Here is a 21602-nt window from a genome sequence, read left to right as displayed (position 1 = left end):
ATGATAACACGGTACTGGTCTTTCGGGTAATCCTAACTGCTACACAATACATAATACCAGATAGTGGAACAACTTGAAGGAAAAATGAAAATTAGGTAAGTAAACAGTCAATCTCATAAAAAAGTATATTTCCATAGGACTATCAATCATATGCATTGAAATGAACGGTCAACCACTGATATCTGTTGAGCCATTTTTAAAATATTTTAATTACCTGCAGATGGATTATCAAATCATGTACATTACCTCAAGGGTGTTTTCCTGTGTTGACCCTGGCTCTGTTAACTCTGATTTAACTTCATTTTTCAGAACTACCATATCTGATAGATGTTCAATACTTTCCTGTGGAAAATAAGACATATTAGGTATGCATTAAACATATATCTACAAATACAGTCACCAACAAATGAACATGATAATTCATTATCTGCCAGTATAACAGTTACTTTCAAAATTTCACTTATGTTCAAGAAAGATTTCTACCATCAGAGGATTGTTAATACCAAAGGATGTACTGAGAATGGGCTTCCTCACTCCTTATGTCAGAGACAGAATGGGACTGAAAACCAAATATAAAATGTGATACACATTCTAGCAATATCAGAATATATCCTAGAAGAGACAGAACTGGGGCCATCTCGCACAGAATTTGGAAGGAAGCTGCCATAGGCATAGACACTAAATTGTATGTACTGTACCCGGACAATATACTGTACCGGTTACGACCTGTACACGAGTCTTTTTTGAGTATAAATGACATTTAATTATCACGCGTAATGTTCTGAGCACGCCTGGTTTGTTTACCGTCAGCGGGGCAAGCAAGCGAGTGAAGGACAGCTGTGAGCTGTAACGTAGCCACAGGGGCTAGCTAGACCGCCCGCCCGTCACACCACGTGTTCCCAGCCTGGACTCGTATATTCTAGATTCCACGTCACATCTTCCGGAATGTTCGACGGGGGAAATTTTGTAACTCCCGTAATAATTACGCTAGCGGCTTGAGCGATATATCATCTTGTTTGGGACCACCTGAACGTCGCAATGCTCGAGTTTCAAGTAAATCCATCGAGGGATTCAGGAGATATTCAGTCAAGCCGTATTGTGACATAGACGTCTCGGATCGAATAAAAGGAGGGCCCACTGTAGCCTGTTCACTCAGTTACAGCTGAGTAGTCAGCGTGGACACTCTCGCTGCTACTATCGTCGTGTAGTGACAGTCCCGACGAGGAACTCTGTAATTTTCTAAGTATTCATAAAGTGAACTTGTATTTTTTTCGAGTGTGGGAGAACGAATTCTTCCAAGTATTCTCAAGTGGACTTGCAATATTTCGAGTGTTAAAAACATTTTCTAAGTCTTCATAACTGAACTTACAATATTTACGGGTGTTCGAGACTGGAATTTTTCCAATTATTCATGAAATGGACTTGTATTATTTACGTGTGTTAAATTCATAATTAGACTTGTTTTATTTGTGTTGAAGAACGAATTCTTCATAAATTGAACCTGCAATATTTGCGAGTGTTAAGAGACTCATTCCTCTAATAAACAGTGATTTATAAACTTTGCTAGTGATGATCTCTGAATGTGCTCAAAGTTCCCGTAAGCATAAATTTGTGATTTTTGCCGGTACTGGTTCAAAGACTTATAAACTTTGCCGGTGATGAACTCTAACTTCATTCAACGTCTTTAAAACATAAATTTAGGATTTCACCTGTGTTTACTCAAAGACTTGGATACCTTGCCAGTGATAGACTATAAATTTATTCAGGTGGATGGACTTGTGTTTTTCGTCCATGTTCACTCAAAGACTTGTACATTCGCCAGAGTTGATTCAAAACTTTATAAATTTCGCCAGTGATAGACTGTAAATTTATTCATGTGGATGGACTTGTGTTTTTCGTCCATGTTCATTCAAAGACATGTACATTCGCCAGTGTTGATTCAAAACTTTATAAATTTCGCCAGTGATGAACTTTAAATCTATTCAGATTTTCATGTGGATGGACTTATGTTTTTCGTCCGTGTTCATTCAAAGACTTGTACCTTCGCCAATGATGAACTTTAAATTTGGTCATAGTTTCATGAGAAGGGACTTGTGTTTTTTTGCCAGTATTTATTCAGAAACGAAGACTTTTGCTAGTGGTGAACTCTGAAATTATTTATTTTCCTCGTATACAGAGACATATCATTTTACGAGTGTTAAATTTTGAAAGTCTTGACGAATTATAACCAGTGACATCGCTAATAGGTTAATCACCCGAGGTTTTTATGAACTCAGATTTATCAGTACTGCGAGTGACCTTGGAGACATCAACCCTCTCAGTCACATTGGACTGAGGTAGCAAATGATTATCTGCAACATCACCAGGATCATCGGGGTTCAACTTGGGCCTCGAAAGTTCGAGGCATCTCTACCTTCTACCAACCCAGACAGTCCAGCCGCTTCTGTACGGAGTCCCTGGAATCTTCCGGAACGTGTTCCAACCTGCTAGGCTTGGTGAACTGGAGAATCCGAGCCATATTATAGGACTATGTGGAAGACAGCTTATATCTACCTGGAGGTGATGTGCAATTTCATGTCTTATATGAATAAACTCATGTTCAGTCAGAGTCAAAGTTTTCTTGTAAATAGGACCCTACCTCCTGTACTCACTCAGTTTTAGCCCTGAGAACTATATTCTTGCTTACTTTAAAATATAATCTGAGAGTCGGGCTCTTTTACCGGTACAATATGGAATAAGGAATAAGGGCATGAGATTCAACAAAGGGGTGAACGGACCTTATGGAGGAGGTACTGAGAGGTATACACTGATCGAAATAATAGCTGATTTTTTAAGACAAAATTTATTCATTTCATTGAGTAGGACTTGAATTTTCCTTATTATTTGCTTGATCAAAAATACTTTGATAAACAGACTCAATATCGTCTTGAAGTTTTAATATCAAATTAATTGTGACGAATGTCTGTCTTTCCAAAATGATTTTCATTTGAAAGTACAATCTCTTCATTGAAAAGTTCTTACATTTTTTTCTTGAACTCGTTTGAATTATGGGTAAAGAGAAAATTATTAAATTTAAATTAAGTTTCCTTCACTTGAAAATATAGAAGTTTTCCCTAGAGTCTTTTCTAAATGTTTAACACTTGAAATTGTGAAACTCTCCTCTAGAGTCTCTTTAAACTTTTAATACTTCACAAAGTATCGCAAAATGATTCGTCTTACAAAGTTCAATCTTATAATTTCTTTACGAATAGAAGTTTAAATATTCTGATAGTACTGTTGGAATATTGATTCCCAGTAAGAGTGAATAAACTGTTTGTTGAACTGCTATCTAGAACCAGTGATTCTAATATTCCACCAATGAAAAGATAGTCTTGTGGAATTCAAAGAATCCAAAAACACTCATCACCAGTAATCTGGAATTCAGGAATGGATTGTGAAGATATGCAGTTCAGTGAATAGCATGTTTGACAGCCGGTGTCGTGATGTCATCACCCATGGTACAACGCTAAACTCCCTCATTGAGACAACGACCCATGTCCGTCGCTGAAACAACGTCTCCAATCCCGTGTTGAAACCACGTCTTCAATGCCACGTTGACAGGTAGACATGAATATAATAGGCACTTGTCAGGTTTTAACGCGTTTTTGGCTGGATATAAAAACACGAGACAGTTCAACTGACTAGTAATAATTACCGAGTGTCCTATCTGACCTGTTTCAGATTTATGAATCAGCCTACGAACACAGTATCGTCTTAAGTGCACACTGGCTGTAAATTGTTGATAACTATTCTTCTGGAAATCGTCGTGTAAAATAGCAGTCGGAGGATATGTACAAGTGTTTTCACAAGCAGATCACAGTCTATTCAAATGACGGAATCTTATTATCTCGAGAATACTTACAAGTATTGTCACACTGAGATCACAGTCTACTCAAAATGTCCAAATGTTATCTCTCGCGAATGTTTACAAGTCCTGATTGCGGTAGAGTAGAAAGCGGTACAATATTATGCACTCGCGACGAAGGATTAAATACGTTGATAGTTCAAAATTGTCATTAGACGTGTGTTTTCAAGCACAATTATGAGATAGTCTGCTTTAGTAAACAAGATATTATTTTTACAAGAAAATGTCCTTAACATGCACATGTTTATCAGTTGTAAATGTTTTAAGTTATTCCGTCCAGAAGAAAATTATAAGTTTTAAATAGTCGAGTTCACTCGAGTTAAAGTCCAAAATGTAAAGTAAGTTACTATCACCAACATTGTTAAACACTTTAAAAATGGTGAGACTACCAAGTCATCGTAGTAATAATTGAAACATTTCTAAGTGCGATATTTTTCACTGGACTACAAGTCCGAAGACAGTTCAAGCGGAGTACCCCTACGCGATTACTAAGTTCGACTTTCGACGTGTATATCTGCGTCAACAGCATGCTTACGTGATTGCTGTGAGTTGAGAACTGTCTCACCAGGACAAATGCCTGCTCTTTTATATCGTGCAGCTGTGTTAGCTTTCCTCCCCTTCTGATAAAATTGCATTTCTTTATTGCGGAATGACTTTTAACTCCGTGGGCCCATTTTTATAAAATTTAAATATGTTGCCATTTAAATCATGGGCTACAAAATGGTTTAAGTCATTATTTGATATTGCCACGGGATAAGAGTTAGTAGAAATACTTCTCGTATGTTCTAAAGGTACCATGCGTTGTTCACATGATCATGACGTCAGTTCTGACGTAGACAGCTTGCTGTTTGCCTGTCTGAGCGTGCCGTTGCAGTTCCTCACACGTCGGGCCGTATCGTTGCAGCACACTGACATTACAAAATAATGTCCCAGGCCGTTAATTGCTCCTGGTACAGTACTGTTTTCGTATGTCCAATCATATCAATCAAATCTTGGAGAATGTTTGAACCAATTCCATGTGTTACAACTGTTCTAAAGATTTCTTTGTTCACAGCACAGACTTTGGTTTAGAGACAGATTAAAACATTTTGAAATATCTGAATCACATTCTCTACTGTGGTTTTGTTGAGATCACAGGGGCTGCATGCTGCATTGATACAATTCTGTTTCAAACAGCATATTTCAATGCTTGCAAGTGTGAAAATATAAAACAAACATGGAAGAAGAAGGCTTATCACAATCATATAGCAGGGAAAGTTGTGACGTAGCCCAAACTCAAAGCAACTACAAATGAAACATTTTACTACTACAACTAAGTTATGCAGTGTTCTGTAAAGAACTGTGGGGAAGAGAACACCATCAGCAGTGTTGTAGTGTACATCAGCAGTTTCAGAAGGTCTTTCATGAACTTTCACGAGACCTTTTAATTTCTCACATGGATTCTTAAAACCTCATCTGTACGAAAGTATGTGAGGGAGGGAGTGTGATCAAAAGCTTACATTCTAATATAAGTTAATTTTTAATAAAAGTGTATTCAAGTATAAAATTCTAGAATATACCGGCATAACCTATTCAATATAGAAGAAAGACAACAGTACCTGATGTAAGCAAAGGATGAAAAAGATGCAAAAAGTGGAGAGGAAAATAACTACAAAGAGGAAAGAAAAGTTAATTTCTAATGTGCATGAAATCCTCAAAGTGTCGGAGCCCACTGAGAAGGGGCACATTAAAGAAAATTTTCCCCGAAATCATATATTCTAGAGTCCTTAGACATGGTTCTCTATGTAACACAGACACAGGCATGTATTTGAGAAATAAAACGGGCTAATCACTATTCTGCCTTTCTAAATGAATTCAATGTCTGAGCAAAATAATTATTTTGAGAGAAATCAAATTCAGATTTTAACTCTCATAAGCCATAAGCAAATCTTTTTCCTTAACACAAATATCTTCCAGCAGTTTGTGGATGTGAGGTAACCCAGAGTAATCATACCTGTGTTGACATTCTGTTTAGCACACTGGTGTATCCAGTCTCAAAAACACTGACAAAACATATGTGATTCAATTACACTAATGAAGACAGGAGTAATAATTTTTAACATGTGGTGCTAATGCTGGTGCAGTAGTGTTGGAGGATATTACTGTTTTAAAAAAGTACAATGGGTCAACCATCCTCTAGTTTAATCAGAGGGGAAAATAGAAGAGGCATGACCCCTAAACTAAAGTAAATTTGATACAGACAGAAAAAAATACAGACTAATCCAACCCAAACATTAACACACTCACCAACAGTTTCCGATAAGAGCACACATTTCTTTAACATCATTTTGAGATCTGTACAACTTAGAAGCAGTATCATTTTAAAAAAATATCACAACTAGAGTTCTTGTTTAGGAGTGCGCTCATATGCCAGGTTTAGGCCTGACACAGAACATAACAAGAAATATCAGAGGTAAAGATCTTGAACAGCAAAACGCTGACATCATTGATACGTTCACACACCTTTACCTTCTGTAGTGCATGTAATTAGAACTCAACAAACACACATTTATTCTGAGAATAGCGTGCATTAACTGCAGAAATTTAACTTTAATTATTACTGCCAAGTCACAGTTATTCACTGAACATCTCTCTTCCAACTTTCAAGGTTTTCAAAGACTCTGAGGTGCCAGAATGATGCGCAGGAATTCACTCTCACGATACTACAACTACAGGCATGTGCTACGTCACATACCTCTAGACCGAACCCAAATAACACTCGCCAACACGAAATTAGCATGTCATCAGTTTACCATCTGAGCTATCAGATTAAGAGCCACTGAACTGAAATTCACACTCGGAGGATAGTAATGGACTGTGATTAGATTAGCAACAGACAAAGCAAGGAAAGATGATGAAAATATCTTGATTCTTCTCAAAAATATTCCACTGCATCTCCGCCTCCATCAGGGTGTTTGCTTTAGACGAGCTATACTCACAGCAAACTGCCAAGGCAGAATTCACCACATGCTCACCCAACATTAGCGACATTGTACAGAAGGTTGAATGATGCAAATCTTACTTGGAATTTCTTTTGGAGGAAAATTATGTTCACCATGAGAGCCAGGGACCTACTGGCCATAACCTCATTCAATCTAGCACCCACCATTTTCCACCATTTCAGCAACTACTAGGACTGCAATTGGCTGACATATGATAGGAAATGATTTCAAACCCACAAAGATTTCAGTATTATACCATGAAGAATAAATTCATAACCACACACCCTCCAGAAATCAATTTCAATAACCAACAGAGGTAAACAATTAAACAACTCACAGTCAGTCAATGGGTACTTAACACATGAAATGCCCTGAAAACTCAATCTTGAACAATGCCTATCACAAATTCGTCACTAGCTGGCCTTAACCAAGGTTCCTTCACTATCAAGCCCACAACAATAATTCAGCTTTTTGCCACTATCAAACACTAGTAAATGCTAGAGGCCAATTGTCCACTCAACGGCCCTAATCTGGGGGCTTATGCCACAACTACTGTTGTTTGTAGTTCCTAAGAGTTGGCAGCTCTTTGTAGCACGCTATAACATACTGCTAAGCTAAGAAACAAAACAGAGAAATATCATGCCTAGACACCCATGCAGTAAATGAAGACTGCTGGCATTAACGTTGGGTAAGCACACAGTAAATTTTGCCCCAGTCAAACTTATTCAGCTACTAAGGGTTAAATTATGATCTCTATACAGTTATCTGGAATGGGACTTACAAGTGATGCATTTCTTGTTCCTTCAAGCCAGGCTGGTTCCTCTTTGATGTTTACTTCCAGGTCCATTTCACACTGCACCTGAAGTAGTTAGAAGGTTGCTACTTACATTATTTGTCAACAGATTTAGCAACAAACATGTAATTCTATATGACTGTCAATAATATGATCATACCAAAAAGGCTCAAAATTTTAAATGATTGTTGACACCGTGATCGTACTTATAGGATTTCAAGTTTTCTATTACGGATGTAATGATCATAGCTAAAGACTTCCAGTTTTACATGACCTCTAACACAATGATCACATCCATTGGATATCTAATTTAACATATCTGTCGATATCGAGATCATAGTCCCCTAGTTTTACATGGTATAAGTCCAGGATCCGCCGGCACAGGCGAGCACGGGCTCCGCGGCTGCTGCTCGTGCGTCTATATGACGTCATGTAAGACGTGTTTAGCGAGTTGATGTTTGCAAACATGGCGGATAATTCGAAGGAACGTGTAGCAGCCGCTAAATGTATGAAATAATGGTCTGGTATATTTAGCTGTTTGAGACTGCGTAACACAATTCACAGCCACTAGATTGGGTTAAAAATTGACCAGTTGGATAGTGAAATAGATATTAACGGCGCGATATGATGGGGCTGACTTGATTTCGCGAAAACTTTACGAATATTAAGTACGTCCGGCAAGTAGGAAAAGCACTGATCTGGTTTGGTTAAGTCCGGCTAGTGGCAAAACCATTGGTCTAGAGACAAGCAAAAGGGGGTCGGTGGGCATAAGCCCCCATGTTAGGGCCGCGAAGCGGCCAACAGCCCCTAGCATCCTTTACGAAAGCAATTGTGATTCACCGAAAAACACGTAATCGCACTGACACAGATAGGTGGGAATGGGAAGGAAGTGGCCGTGGCCTTAATTAAGGTACAGCCCCAGCATTTGCGTGGTGTGAAAATGGGAAACCACGGTAAACCATCTTCAGGGCTGCCGACAGCATTACTAATTTAGCGCGGTGATCCACCGAAAACCACTGGTAGTGACACGTTAGGTTAGGTGCGACAGCATTACTAATTTAGCGCGGTGATCCACCGAAATCCACTGATAGTGACAGGTGGGGAAACCACGGAAACAATTTCTGGGCTGCCCATCGCGCAATTCGAACCCATGCAATCTCACCGCCACTCACCCCTGAAGAAGAAATTTTACACACCAATAATTATCAGGAAATATGTTTTGAAGGAGAGGCATCCTACTGATAAATAAAACATGAGGACTAATTACTGGATATAGCTGTGTTGTGGGGTGATGATATGATACAGACGAATCTCCATACCAACACTTATATACCAAGAATTCTACATATTCAGATAATATTCCAGATAACCTAAACGGAACAACTCTCAAGATTGTGAACCCTACTACCATCTTTCGCAGCCGACAGTGTAAAGAAAAACTCAACATTCACAGCTTCACTTTTAAATCGCACACAGAGGTAAATAACACATTAACACAATAATTAAAATTATACACTACATCTTGTAATTTCTTTCTGAAACTACGATCCGCATTTCTTCACCTGCGTAGCTCTTCAGAAAAATTCCTCATTCCTCTAAATGTAATTGCACGGTACATTGTTACAACATATGACTTGCCGACACTTGTAAGGCAAAGGCCAGGAGTTTTCAAGAAGAAAGCTAGTTATAGAAGTATACACTTTTAATGCTTAGGTAAGCCTAAAATTTAAGAAAAATTAAAAGTATTAAATATAAAAATATGTACGCTAGAATACTGAAACAGAAAGATTAGTATTAACTTATTACGGTTCTCAACTGAGTAAAAGTAAATTATTGAAACTTCAACATTACCACCAATATGTTAGATGCTGTGAACACAGTGTAAAATGATAGAAATCACGATTCCCCAATAAAGAAAATCTGTAGCACGATTAACGGAATAAGCTGGTGAACTGGCTAATACGCGTCTTATATAACAACATACCTCACACTTCGAAACAAAACCGAACATTTTAATGTAGTTTAATCACTTAATACAAAGCAGGAGGAACAAATGTAATTTCTATCATTCAGTACAATAGGCTTCTTCTTCTTCTTCTTCTTCTTCTTGGTTAGTTGTTGGACATCGTCGTAAGACGCTACGTCCAGTCACTGGTTTGCGGGATAATTAATGTCTAGGAGAGGTACCAACATTAGAAGAAATCAGTACACTACAAGATAGTAGGGTTAGCTATGTAATGAAGCTAATGACAGCCGGTAATAATGAAACTGAGGAAAATACCAATAATATGGAGGTTAAACTATCTAGGATAACACGAAAACACTGGGACACAGGGTTCTAATGCTTCACGTCTGTGTGGTCTGCCACGACGTCTTACTACAAACAAACGAGACCGGACCACAAATAAGGGTTGGGATGCGAAAGTTCGTACCTATAGGAAAGGAAAAGGTTACAATTGTATGTTACAGGTAACTAAAAAATTAAGTATTAAGTCTACAACGCGAAAAGTCGGGTGAAACAGTAAACACGAAACATTTAACGGCAGTTGGTAACCCGCATGAAGAAACTGAGCTATGAATTCGCGACGGTGATGTTCATATGTCTGACACTAAAAAAAGATATGGTTGACAGTACCTACTGCCCGACCGCATGGACATAAGTTACTTTCGATAAGATTAAGGCGATAGAGATGAGCAGGCGTACACACATGATTTAAGCGGAGCCGTATGATTGTAGGAATATGACCCCGAGTGTAGTTACCAAAGGCGAACCACGGTTTATGAGGAATATCAGACATAAGCGTGAATAAGTGCTTACCTTTCAACTGGGAAGTTCGGCGCCATACTGCACATCACTGATCGTGGATGAAGTGACGACAGTGTTCCCATAAGTCTGTGTGTGGAACTGCGATATAGTAATCCAATCCAGTACCCTGGGCGGCCTCTTTAGCTAGGATATCCGCTGAGACGTTACCGTGTATTCCAGAATGGCCCGGAATCCATGCGAATAATACTTTAACATTACGGAGGAACAAGTCATAACTTAATTTGCGTAAATGTTGAATGTACCAATTATTGGTATGTTCGGGATTGTACAAATGAGAGCTTTTAATATTCCAGAATATCAAAAGAATTTATCAAACTCACTAATTCATGTTTCTTATTTAATATGCTCCGACAATTCCATTGCAGTATCCGCATGTTTTACATTGACAGTAGGGGAAGGTCCCACGTATCGAAACATCTCATCATATGCTGATTGTAACTTTTGCTTCCATATGCCGGTTGTTTCAATTTCTGCGATTATATCTGCAAATGTGTTAAAGGCGTTTCGACATCGTTCATTAGAATTAACGTTTGATTTACTATGTAAAGCCATGACAGAGGGAGATGCCGATATTGGCGCGTGGGGATCCGAAGGTTGCCCTTGAGGACTGGGCTTCCGTGATGTAGATGCAGGCTCGTTAGAAGTAGCAGGTATCAAACGCACGACTGGAGTTCCAGAATGTTCTGGAACCGTCTTCGGATTACTGATCAAATTAAGATATGATGCCCTGTCATAACCTGGTTTAACGGGTGGGCGTGAAGGGTTACTAACCACCATAGTAAATTTACGCTTTCGAGGGAGAGTTTCGTCCGATTGAGATGATCTAGTGGGTAAAGGAGGAAAATGTTGGGGCATCAGAAGGGGGTTAGATAGGGACTGTAATGGGGCAAAATAGTTTTTCACTTCAAAATATGATTTGTTTTCAACACTCATAATGCGTTTAATTTCTTTTTGTTGTTTATGGATTTCACAATGTTCTGCTCCCGCAGGATGATTTCCGCCACAGTTAGCACATTTAACGACTTGGTGAGTGCAATCTTCAGTAGAATGAGTAAGGGAACACTTTCCACATCTCGGCTCCCTGGAACGACAATTAGTAGCGGTGTGTCCATACCGCTGACATCGTTTGCATAATAAAGGAGAGAATATAAAGGCCTGAACCTCTAACATGACTTTAAAAATGGACACACTTTTCGGAAGTTGTTGACTCTCGAATACAACCTTCACAGTACCTGTAGGGATATATTCAGTTTTTCCGTCTTTAGATGAACGTCTATTTAGACGTTGTACTTTCACTACAGGATATGGGGAGTCTAAATAGGTGAGAATGTCGGATTCGGAAATAGTAGTGTCTACTCCCCGTATGACCCCTACTCGCTGAATATTCGAAGACGGAATAAAAGCTGTCAATTTCTTTTCTGTAAGAATGGGATGAGAAAGAAAGGCGTTTGCAGCCTTACTAGACATGAAAGTAACTTGAATTCTATTTCTTCCCTTCCTATGTATGGCCTTGACGTCACCAATTTGCCTCTCGTAGAAAATCCGTCCCAGAGCCATAGGGTGAATATGTCCTATTTTATTTGTAGAATCAATCGATTCGACAAATACTATGTAAGGGCCAAGATGAGTGGTAGAATAGGTAGATACAGGAACGTGCGGGCGCTGATCCGAATCACGTATTGCATCTTGAGAACTGTCTCGTTGGGTAGCAGTATTACTAACGTCCATGTGTAAATCCTTACTCACGGCACCTTTACCAATATCAGGAGGTCGGCCTAAAGGGCCACCACCACTATCTACAGACATAATAGTCCAAAAGGAATTACCCTATACTAGCACCAGAAAAAAACACAAAAGAAAATTACTAGGATACAAACACAAACATAAAACACTCTACTTATCTACAGACAGGAAAAAGCCGCTGCACCAGTGACCGGAGCAAGACGTGTGCACCGCACAACAGCAGTACAATAGGCTGAATTTACAAAAGGTATTACCGCTAGAAACTCCCAAGTATACAACACTTCTTCTTCTTCTTCTCCTTGATATCTGGTTGGGCTCAGTATTTAACTGACACCCAGTTCCAATAATTTTGAATGAAACACTTCACAACACACGTAACCACTTATTTATGGTGAATAATAAACACCTTATCTCACAGTTTTTAAAGCTCGTAAAACTGTAACCTTCTTTGTTATTACTATGTAGGGATCGCACCTTAGTATGTGGAATTATACGATACTTACTGAAAAGAGCACTGGGTATACAAATACAGTAGAGACAATACGCGACTCTCAGCGAGATATCGAGGGACAGAGCTCTCTCTAGCGAGTAGACCTGAGAACTGCTGATTCTGTCATAAGAGCACGTGTATTTGTTTGTGAAATTTTTGGTGTTATTTATGCGTTTTCAGTGAGTTGACATAATTCAATAGTAGCGTGTGTCATTCCTTGATATCTCCTTCCAACACGAGGGGAAATGTATGTGCTGTAACTATGAAGTAGAGAAGAATGCGCGGTCTTTCTTTCGCTACCCTCATGACAAGAACAATAATATTGTATTTGCATATATATATTCTTCCAGTGACAAAGAGATTTTTATAGTACTTCATAATCTTCTGACCTGCTCGACCCATATTTTAACTGGCTTAAAATATAATACGCATACTTTATTGTATAGTACAGCAGATAACCTTCAATATTCAATATTCAAATATTCCTCAAAGCATCACTATCGACAACATTTTCATACCTTTATACTTTTCTTTCTCTTATCCCTCTTCTCAGATTAAAGCCGGCCTTTTACAGATTTTTCTTTCTGTTGGTAGGCTTCATGTTAAGAGGAAAATTGTCCTGCTTTTAAATGTTAATTCATTGCATCATGTGGGTAAGGAATGTGCCGATATTTTTACTGACAAGTGTCTTAATGTGATGATCCAATGTTTTTAAATGAGAAAAAAGACAAATCTAACTGTAAAAGTTCAGGCAGGAATGCTAAAGCAAAAAAAGTAATACATAAATGAAAGATCAATCCCTTTCACAGCAGTCCATTTCACATCTTGTTTATATGTCTAATTTCAGTCTTTAAATAATAACCTTTTAAATAATTCTTCATTCATTAATCCAGAATTGCTTTAGCAACTTCGAAGTTAATATCTCAATAATACTTTCTTTCTGGACGTAATTTATTTATCCATTTTCGTATATGCATTTCCATTGATATTTGCTTTTAGCGCGACTTTCCAGGTCAACTCACTAGGAGCACCACCATCGAATTGTCTCACATTTGAACATGGTTATATCCGTAAGTCGCGTATAGCTCTACTGCATTTGGTATAATGTCCGGCTATGTCTGGCCCAAAGAGGATCTATAATAGAAAATGAACATCTCCGGGTATCAACAGATGGGAATAAACAAATTTGATGTTAGTTGCTTCAGAGGAGAAAAATAATACGACAACGGGTCCATAAGTCGTAACGTATGTGGACAGCCATGGAAGGAAGGAACAACTGGCTGAATTTCAAGATCCAATTCGTCGTATAACAGAAATTAAATCGTAGAGTTTTTATTATTATTATTATTATTATTATTATTATTATTATTATTATTATTATTATTATTATTATTATTATTATTATTATTATTATTATTGAAATATGCAAGGGAATTTGTATGACTACCAATTATGCTTGCCTTCATGTTATCCTTAGCTGGCTTTGCTAGATTCAGTTTCCAAGTAAGTTCCTTCAATTCCTCCTTATTTCCACAGCCATTTCTAACTCTATTTCTTTCCAGTCTGCACCTTCTTCTTAGCATCTTTACTTTTCTATTTAATAATGTGGGTATTTACCACTCATTACCACCTTTAAAGGCACTGACCTATTTTCGCATTCCTCAACAATTGCTTTAAACCCACCCCAGAGTCTGTTTACATTTTCATGTACCGCTTTCCACCATTCATACTCACTTTATAAAACCTCCCTAATACCTGCTTTATCAGCAATATGGTACTGCCTAATACTTTTCGACCTTCCTTTCCATAATTTATTTTTAACTACGTCAATAACAGCTTCATGATCACCAATACCGGTACCATCTATTACTTCGGTTTCTCTATAGAGCTCATCTGGTATTATCAGCACCACGTCCAGGATATTTTTGCCTCTAGTTAGTTTCATCACATTCTGAATCAGCTGTCCGTCCCATATTAGCTTGCTTGTCATTTGTTGGTCACCCTTCCTGCCGTTCGCATTACATTCCCAATTGACATTTGGTAAATACAGATCTCCCGCTACAATCACATTCCTTTCCATGTCGTTTCCCACGTTTCTGATTAGCTTATCAAATAATTCTGATTTAGCGTCAGTGCTACCCTTTCCCAATATGTACACTCTAAAGACATAAAGTTGCCATATTATCTTTAGAAATGAGCTATACACCTAGAATTTCACATTTGTCATCTTTAACTTCTTCGTAGCGTACTAATAATTTGTACTCTTAAACTAATAAGCCTAACTAATAATATTACCCGATACCTCTATGAAACGTCATTTGACCGGTTCAGGAATAGAATGAATGAAGTCCCCATCTAGCCTGTCGCACTCCTCTGGGGCAAAGATTAATGAATGACAGATGAAATGAAATATTACTGGAGAGTCTTGCTGGAAAGAAATATGAAGGGAAAGCGGGAGTTAACTGAGAAAAACCTGTCCCGCCTCCGCTTTGTCCAGCACAAATCTCACATGGAGCGACCGGGATTTGAACCTCTGAACCCAGTGGTGAGAGACCGGTGCGCTGCCACATGAGCCACGGAGCCTCTGTACTACTCATAATATTAATAAACATTATAAGTGAAAAATATCTTATAAAACAAGGCCCTGCTCTCGATGGGATCAGTCAAGCAACACTCTGTTCCGAAAAAACAGTGTTCCGTATCGCCTGCACTCGTAGGGACTGGTATAGCAACACCCTGTTCCGAAAGAACAGTGTTCCGTATCGCCTGCACTCGGCGGGATTGGTCCAAGATCGAATCCAACTCTCCTTATTGGTCTAGGTGTGTGAGAACCGCGCATGTTCCGCTCCGCTGGCTGTCTGATTGTTCAGACTCCGGGCGAATGTGAGTGCTATTTCTCTGCACTGGTTTTGAAGTTCTTTGAAAATTGACTGCACTGGACCATCCAGGCAAGGGGAAGGGAACCCTCGAAATATGAAACTGTAACACGTAGGGGCGCGCATCTTAGTCAGCATTTTGACAGACAGCGAAGGTATGCATGACACTGATTTTTAATCTTTATTCGTATGAATTCTTGCTGCTTGAAACCACGTGCATCGTCAAAGTATTCAGGTACCGCGATTTACGGCTATTTGTTCTGTGCTATCCACTGCAATTTGTTCATAAGAATTGTTAGAAATAGACTATTATGCATACAGCTATATAAAACACAGCAATATCCATACACCAAATGTTATTGAACAAGGCCTACATGTTTCATATTTTACTAGCATCTGTGTTCATTTGTCATATAAGCATCTTAGGTAATATATGACTGTTTCACTGTCTGTAGAAACTATTTTTTATTATGAAATACCTGAAAATTGAACATATAACAACAGATCAAACCTAAAAATTAATTTAATTTAATTACTTGTTCCTTTCTCATGTTTTATTAATACACATTTTCTGTGATAAAAGCCATGTTTCAGCGTCTTCTACAGACATTAAAAGTCAAGCATGAAACTAACATTGAGAGGCGGAACTGTTATTGGAACAGTTATTCTGAACAAAGCATTTTTTCGTAACCGGAACAAACAGAACTCTTCCAGAAAAAGAAAAACTTCACCCATCCCTACAGGTTTGGTTCTTCTGATCCCCAGAGAGCAGGTAGGTTGCCCTGCCATTCCGTACGGTACCAGTGCGCATTATTTCAGATTTTCTCCTACAGATCGTTACTCGCACCACATATCTGACAACTCTGTTTTACATTATCCCTACAATGCCCGAAATCAACAGAGGGTTTTATTGGACTCTTTGTTGGCGGCGACGCCTGCTAGGAATTTGAGATCTATCGAGAGGAATAAAGATGAGTGCCCGTCTAAGGTAAGTTGCTTTATATTGTTTATACATCCTGACAATACAATTATGTATCCCGGGGTTTATTGACTTGAAATAGCAAGCAATTGGTCAGAATTTCTGTATTCGCTGTTATGACACTAAATATTTCGTTGGTACAGTATGGTACGGCACGGCGCTTACCATACCTTCTTGTTTCTTTCCTCCTCCTTACTTCTAGAAAACAATTCATACTGTAGTCACAAATAATGGGCCATTGAATTATATAATTGTGGATTTTACTCAAATGTCCACGTCGTAATGCACGTGGAGAGCGTGATGTAACGTGTAAAATTATTTTCAGTGGCTTTACGCTTGATGAAGTTCTGTGCATTCTTGAAGAGAAGGATACTGAAGTTGAAGCGATATACATTGAACAACTGGAATTCAATGTATTATCCGATGAAGTTTCGGCTGGGGAAGGTGAAGGCGGTCTCGCAGATAACCTAACGGGACGCCAACACCGAGCACAAGCTGAAGTAGTGCTGAAGCGGCAAATTCCGCACAGCAGTAGAGAATCCATGTCTGATAATGATCCACGGCCCGCGAAGAGAGCGAAATCAGCACCTCGTCCGCCAGCTATGGATAGCGGATGAGCTAGTTCCCACAACAGTCACTTCCCCAGTGAGAATTTTTCCACTTTCCTAATATGACACTGACCGACATATTTGAGTTGTTTCTTGACGATGAAATCGTGAATTTCTTGTGCTCTGAGGCTAGGAATTATGAGTAGCCTCGCCATCTCTGAGCTTTGGAACCTTGAGACTATAGGTATCTCTGATCAGGTAGAAGACAAAACGACTGAAGAGGTCAAACAGAATCTCCTTTTGAAAAGATATGGCAATGGTCGCTATATAATAAACCTTCCGTGGAGAAATGGTCAATGCGAGATCGGTTGCAGAAACGATATTGCAGAGAACAGACTTGAATCTACGACTGACATGCTGATGAAGGCAAACCTATTCACCGGTTACGTTCAGATTTTCACCGATTGGAAGAAAGAAGGATTCATAGAAGAGATACCGAAGGAAGAATTAAAAGAATTAAAAAGTTGCTGCCATTATCTTCCTCATCGGCCAATAATTAATTTAACGAGCTTGACAACTCCTGTTCGTCCAGTCTTCGACGCATCTTGCAGAAAAAAGTGTTTCACTGAATGACTGTCTAGATAAAGCCTATTCTACACCAGGGCGACTAAATGATAAACATTAAATACGAAAAGAGTGTTAATAATATTAGAGGATAATAAACTTTAGTCACCCCATACCTAGTTGAATGTGAGTCAACAAAGGTTAATCACCCTTGTCCTCTTATCGTCGTGGATTATCGTCGTGATCTAGAATTAGACAAACGTTCAGCTTTAAGTACGGGGCACGCTGGAAGCACATGATACTACGTCACCTTAAGGTTGTGAACAATATGTTGCTTGCGACTCTTTCATTTAAATTCTTTTCCCCTTCCTATGGTATGGCACATATATTTTTCACATCAAAATTCAGTTTCATATGTGTTTTATGCATAGTCTTACACTTTTCTATTTCTTATTTTACAGTTGATCCAAAGAGAGCTCTATTTTAACTGCTTTGAAACTATAAGTGACACACATTCATCTAAAATCAAATGCTTTAAAATATTTCAACACTGATGATGGACCTTAGAGTCCGAAAACCGTTTCCGAAATAAAATTTAGTGTGCTGATACGACTGTATATGATTAATTATAATAATAAGGAGTACCTAGTACTCATTCTACCGGGCCTTTGAGAGAAGAAAGGAAAAACACGGGTTAAGGTTACTGTCCCAAGATCACTTGCACTCCTTGAATCTTATAAATAAAGTTGTTCGTGTCTGTTTGTCTGTTTGTTTGTTCCACCATCACGTCCAAACGGCTGGATAGATCTCAACCAAACTTCATATTTAGAGTATACTCTCTCCGGGGAAGGTTTCGATATGCATATCATTTTAAAATCTTTGAAAAGACGGGGGTTTTATAGGAAAACCACAACGGTTTTATTTTCTCTTATACTATTATAGGCAAAATATCGAATTTGTCGTATAAGGACGAGACAAAGCTCAACTTAATCCTCTTGACGCAAAGAACAAAACTCGGTAGGCCCTACGGGCCCGAAAACCATGTTTAAGGCCCTAAAACCAAGCGTTACGGAGATATTGGCACCACACTACCCCTGCTCTAGGAATCGGATAAAGAAATGAACTGCCGTAACCATGGCGACGTCAGCTCCAGGATTCTAGAGCAGTGAGATTATGTATGTACGTTTGGGCATAGCTACCAACCAAAATTGGTACAAATAATACTTAATATGTGGAAAAAATATACTGTTGTGGAAGGCACTCATAGGACTCCTTTGGGCGGGGATGGAAAGGAGATGAATTACGGGTATAAAAATCTTACTATATATAGAAATGGAAGTGTGTGTGTAAATGACACATCTCCTCCTAAACCACTGGAGCAATTTCAACCAAACTAGGTACACGTATTACTTACTATCGGAAGACGAGCACTGTGGCGGGTAAGCCATCCCTAGCGCCCTTAAGGGGGGGGTGGTTACAATAATAATCGAGAATAGTGTCGAATTCATAGTTTTCGGGGTCGCTGTGTTGAAAAGTTATACTCTAGAATTTTTTAAAGTCCAGCCCCCTTTTAGGTGGGGAGCAAGGGGGGGTGAGATATAGAAATAATTAAAAACAGTTTCGAATCCATAGATTTCAGGGTCTCTGAGATGAGTAGTATTACCCCGGATTTTTTGCAAGTCCAAGTGGGGAGCGAAGGGGGTGAGATATAAAATTAATCGAAAAACTACATATAAAAATATTATCTTCTTCTTACTATATATAAAAATTGATGTATGTGTGTGCGTGGGTGTGTGGGTGTGCGGGTGTGGGTGTGTAAATGACACATCTCCTCCTAAACCACTGGAGCAATTTCACCAAACTTGGTACACTTATCAATTAGTATCAGGAGACAAACCGCGTGAGGGTAAGACACCCCTAGCACCCTTATGGGCAGGGGGCGAGGGGCGTGGTATAAAAATAATCTAGAATATTATCGAATCCATAGTTTTCGTGGTAGCTGAAATAATTAGTGACACTCCGATTTTTTTAAAATTCATGTTCAGCCCCCTTTTGGGTGTGGGTGAGGGGGAATGAGATATAAAAATAATCGGAAACAGTGTCCAATGTACATTTTCCTGGGTCACTGAGATGAATGGTGACAATCCAGATTTTATATCTCTTAGTGGTGGAGGGCGGGAGGGGGACAGTCTCATTGACAGTTGAAATCCTGTACATCGTATCTATAGTACGACGGCTAAATACATATAGTTATCACTTATTAATTTTTGACAGGATCAAATACTTCCCAGTTTATTCGAGCTTCCATAAGGACGAAGTTCTACTCGAAAACTAAATAATCTAAAACTTGAAATCAAACACATCTAAATAATTTTAAAACTACATAATAGATCATAACATATCAATCTGCAAGTCAAAAAGGAATTCTATAAAAATTCACTACACACGTAACTAACTGGTAATGCAAATCTTAGAGGTAAATATTCAGAAACTATCCGGGCAACGCCGGGTACTACAACTAGTTTGCAATAAAATCATTAAGACCCTATTTGGGGTACTTGCCCTAAGTTACAGAGGCTGATTAGATGGAGAAAATTTACGTTACAAGTTACAAAGAACGGTTACGAAATCATAGTCACCTCCACAACAAGTTGAAAGGGAATTCGAGAGTGTAGCTCACTCTCTATCCCCAGATAAAGTTTAAGTTCTTTACAGCTGTTAGAATTTTACATTAGAAGTTTACATTTTAAGTCACATGTTTAGGTCCGGAAATATTCCCCTCGAGGTAGCTGAGAGAGACTATCACAAGATCACCTTAATATGCTGGAAAGCTCGATGAACCTCCAAACACATTAGACCAGAGCGATGATCAACACCAAGTGGCTCGAGAGAGGCCCGGCACGCCCCGCAAAATTTACACAGGTACAAGAAAGCGCCTATTGGTTGACAATTAAATATATAATTTTGCTATTGGTTAATATTTAAAGTTTGCGGCAGGGACGGAAGTGTTGAAAACCTTTGAACATACCAAAACAAAGAATAATCAACACAGTGTAGTAAACCTAGAAATAATAAATTTCCTGAGAATTTTACTGTTTCCTCTTCACACCAGAGGGCATGGACATAGTATTTAAGTAAAGACATCTGTTGACTAAGTTCACATTTCTTGCAATAGTTGTACCTCCGGGTACAGACCTCCCCCCCTCCCAAAGTCTCTCCTCACAGTGACAGATAGAGGAATTTCATGTTAGAAAAAATTAAGTTTGATTCAACAGACAAAATATTTCTTGATGACAGTTCATTTTTGAATAAATTATGTTGGAAACCAATCTTGATGTCTTCCTGCAGCCGCCCAAGTACAGGATGTATAGTTCAGTTTTGACAGCGAGTGCGGCCGCCGCAACCGATAACCGGATGGGTCCCCCGGACCTCCCAAGTACCCTAAGATACGCCTCTCCCGCTACTATGAAAGGGGTTTCCATGGTGATGGTCGCCGCAGACCAGATGTAGAGATAAAGCCCCAAGATGGGTAGGCGGTTGAATTGCCGCACCTCATTCCTTGCCGGGAAGGATGGTGCTCCAGCACGCCGTTATGAAAGAGACTGGGCCAGAGCAGAGTGGGCCCATACCCACGCCAGCATCGCTCGCAAGATATTGTGACACGGCCGCAGGAGAGAGAGGGGGTACAGGAACAGTCAATTCTTTGGCGACAGAGATTGTTTTTTTTTTTTGGAGAGCGAGAGTTGTTTATTGGGATGATGCGGGCGGCATTGAGGAGGCGAGGCGAGGGTGCAAGAGGGGAATGTTGTACATGTTTGCTTAGATGGATATGGGCGGGGCAGAAAGCCTCCAAATATGCCTTCAAGTAAAAATGTTTAATTACTGAGCAACAGAGGA

At 39.1% G+C, this 21602-nt stretch overlaps 1 protein-coding gene across 1 annotated transcript in view; it reads right to left on the bottom strand.

The window, feature by feature from the left end:
* Positions 1–246: 246 nt before the first annotated feature.
* Positions 247–21602, bottom strand: part of LOC137503446 (zinc finger protein OZF-like) — a gene marked incomplete at its 3' end in the record, with an annotated part of 113055 nt that continues 91699 nt past the window's right edge. Inside the window, exons 6-8 of the mRNA XM_068231032.1 lie at positions 12114–12301; positions 7667–7744; positions 247–342 (exon numbers count right to left, since the gene is read on the bottom strand). Coding sequence (XP_068087133.1) covers positions 247–342; positions 7667–7744; positions 12114–12301 — 362 coding nt within the window. The remainder of the gene's footprint in view (positions 343–7666; positions 7745–12113; positions 12302–21602) is intronic.

The sequence above is a fragment of the Anabrus simplex genome, unplaced genomic scaffold (genome assembly GCF_040414725.1).
Source record: "Anabrus simplex isolate iqAnaSimp1 unplaced genomic scaffold, ASM4041472v1 ctg00000125.1, whole genome shotgun sequence".
Taxonomy (NCBI): domain Eukaryota; kingdom Metazoa; phylum Arthropoda; class Insecta; order Orthoptera; family Tettigoniidae; genus Anabrus; species Anabrus simplex.
This window is presented reverse-complemented; position numbering and strand designations above follow the sequence as displayed.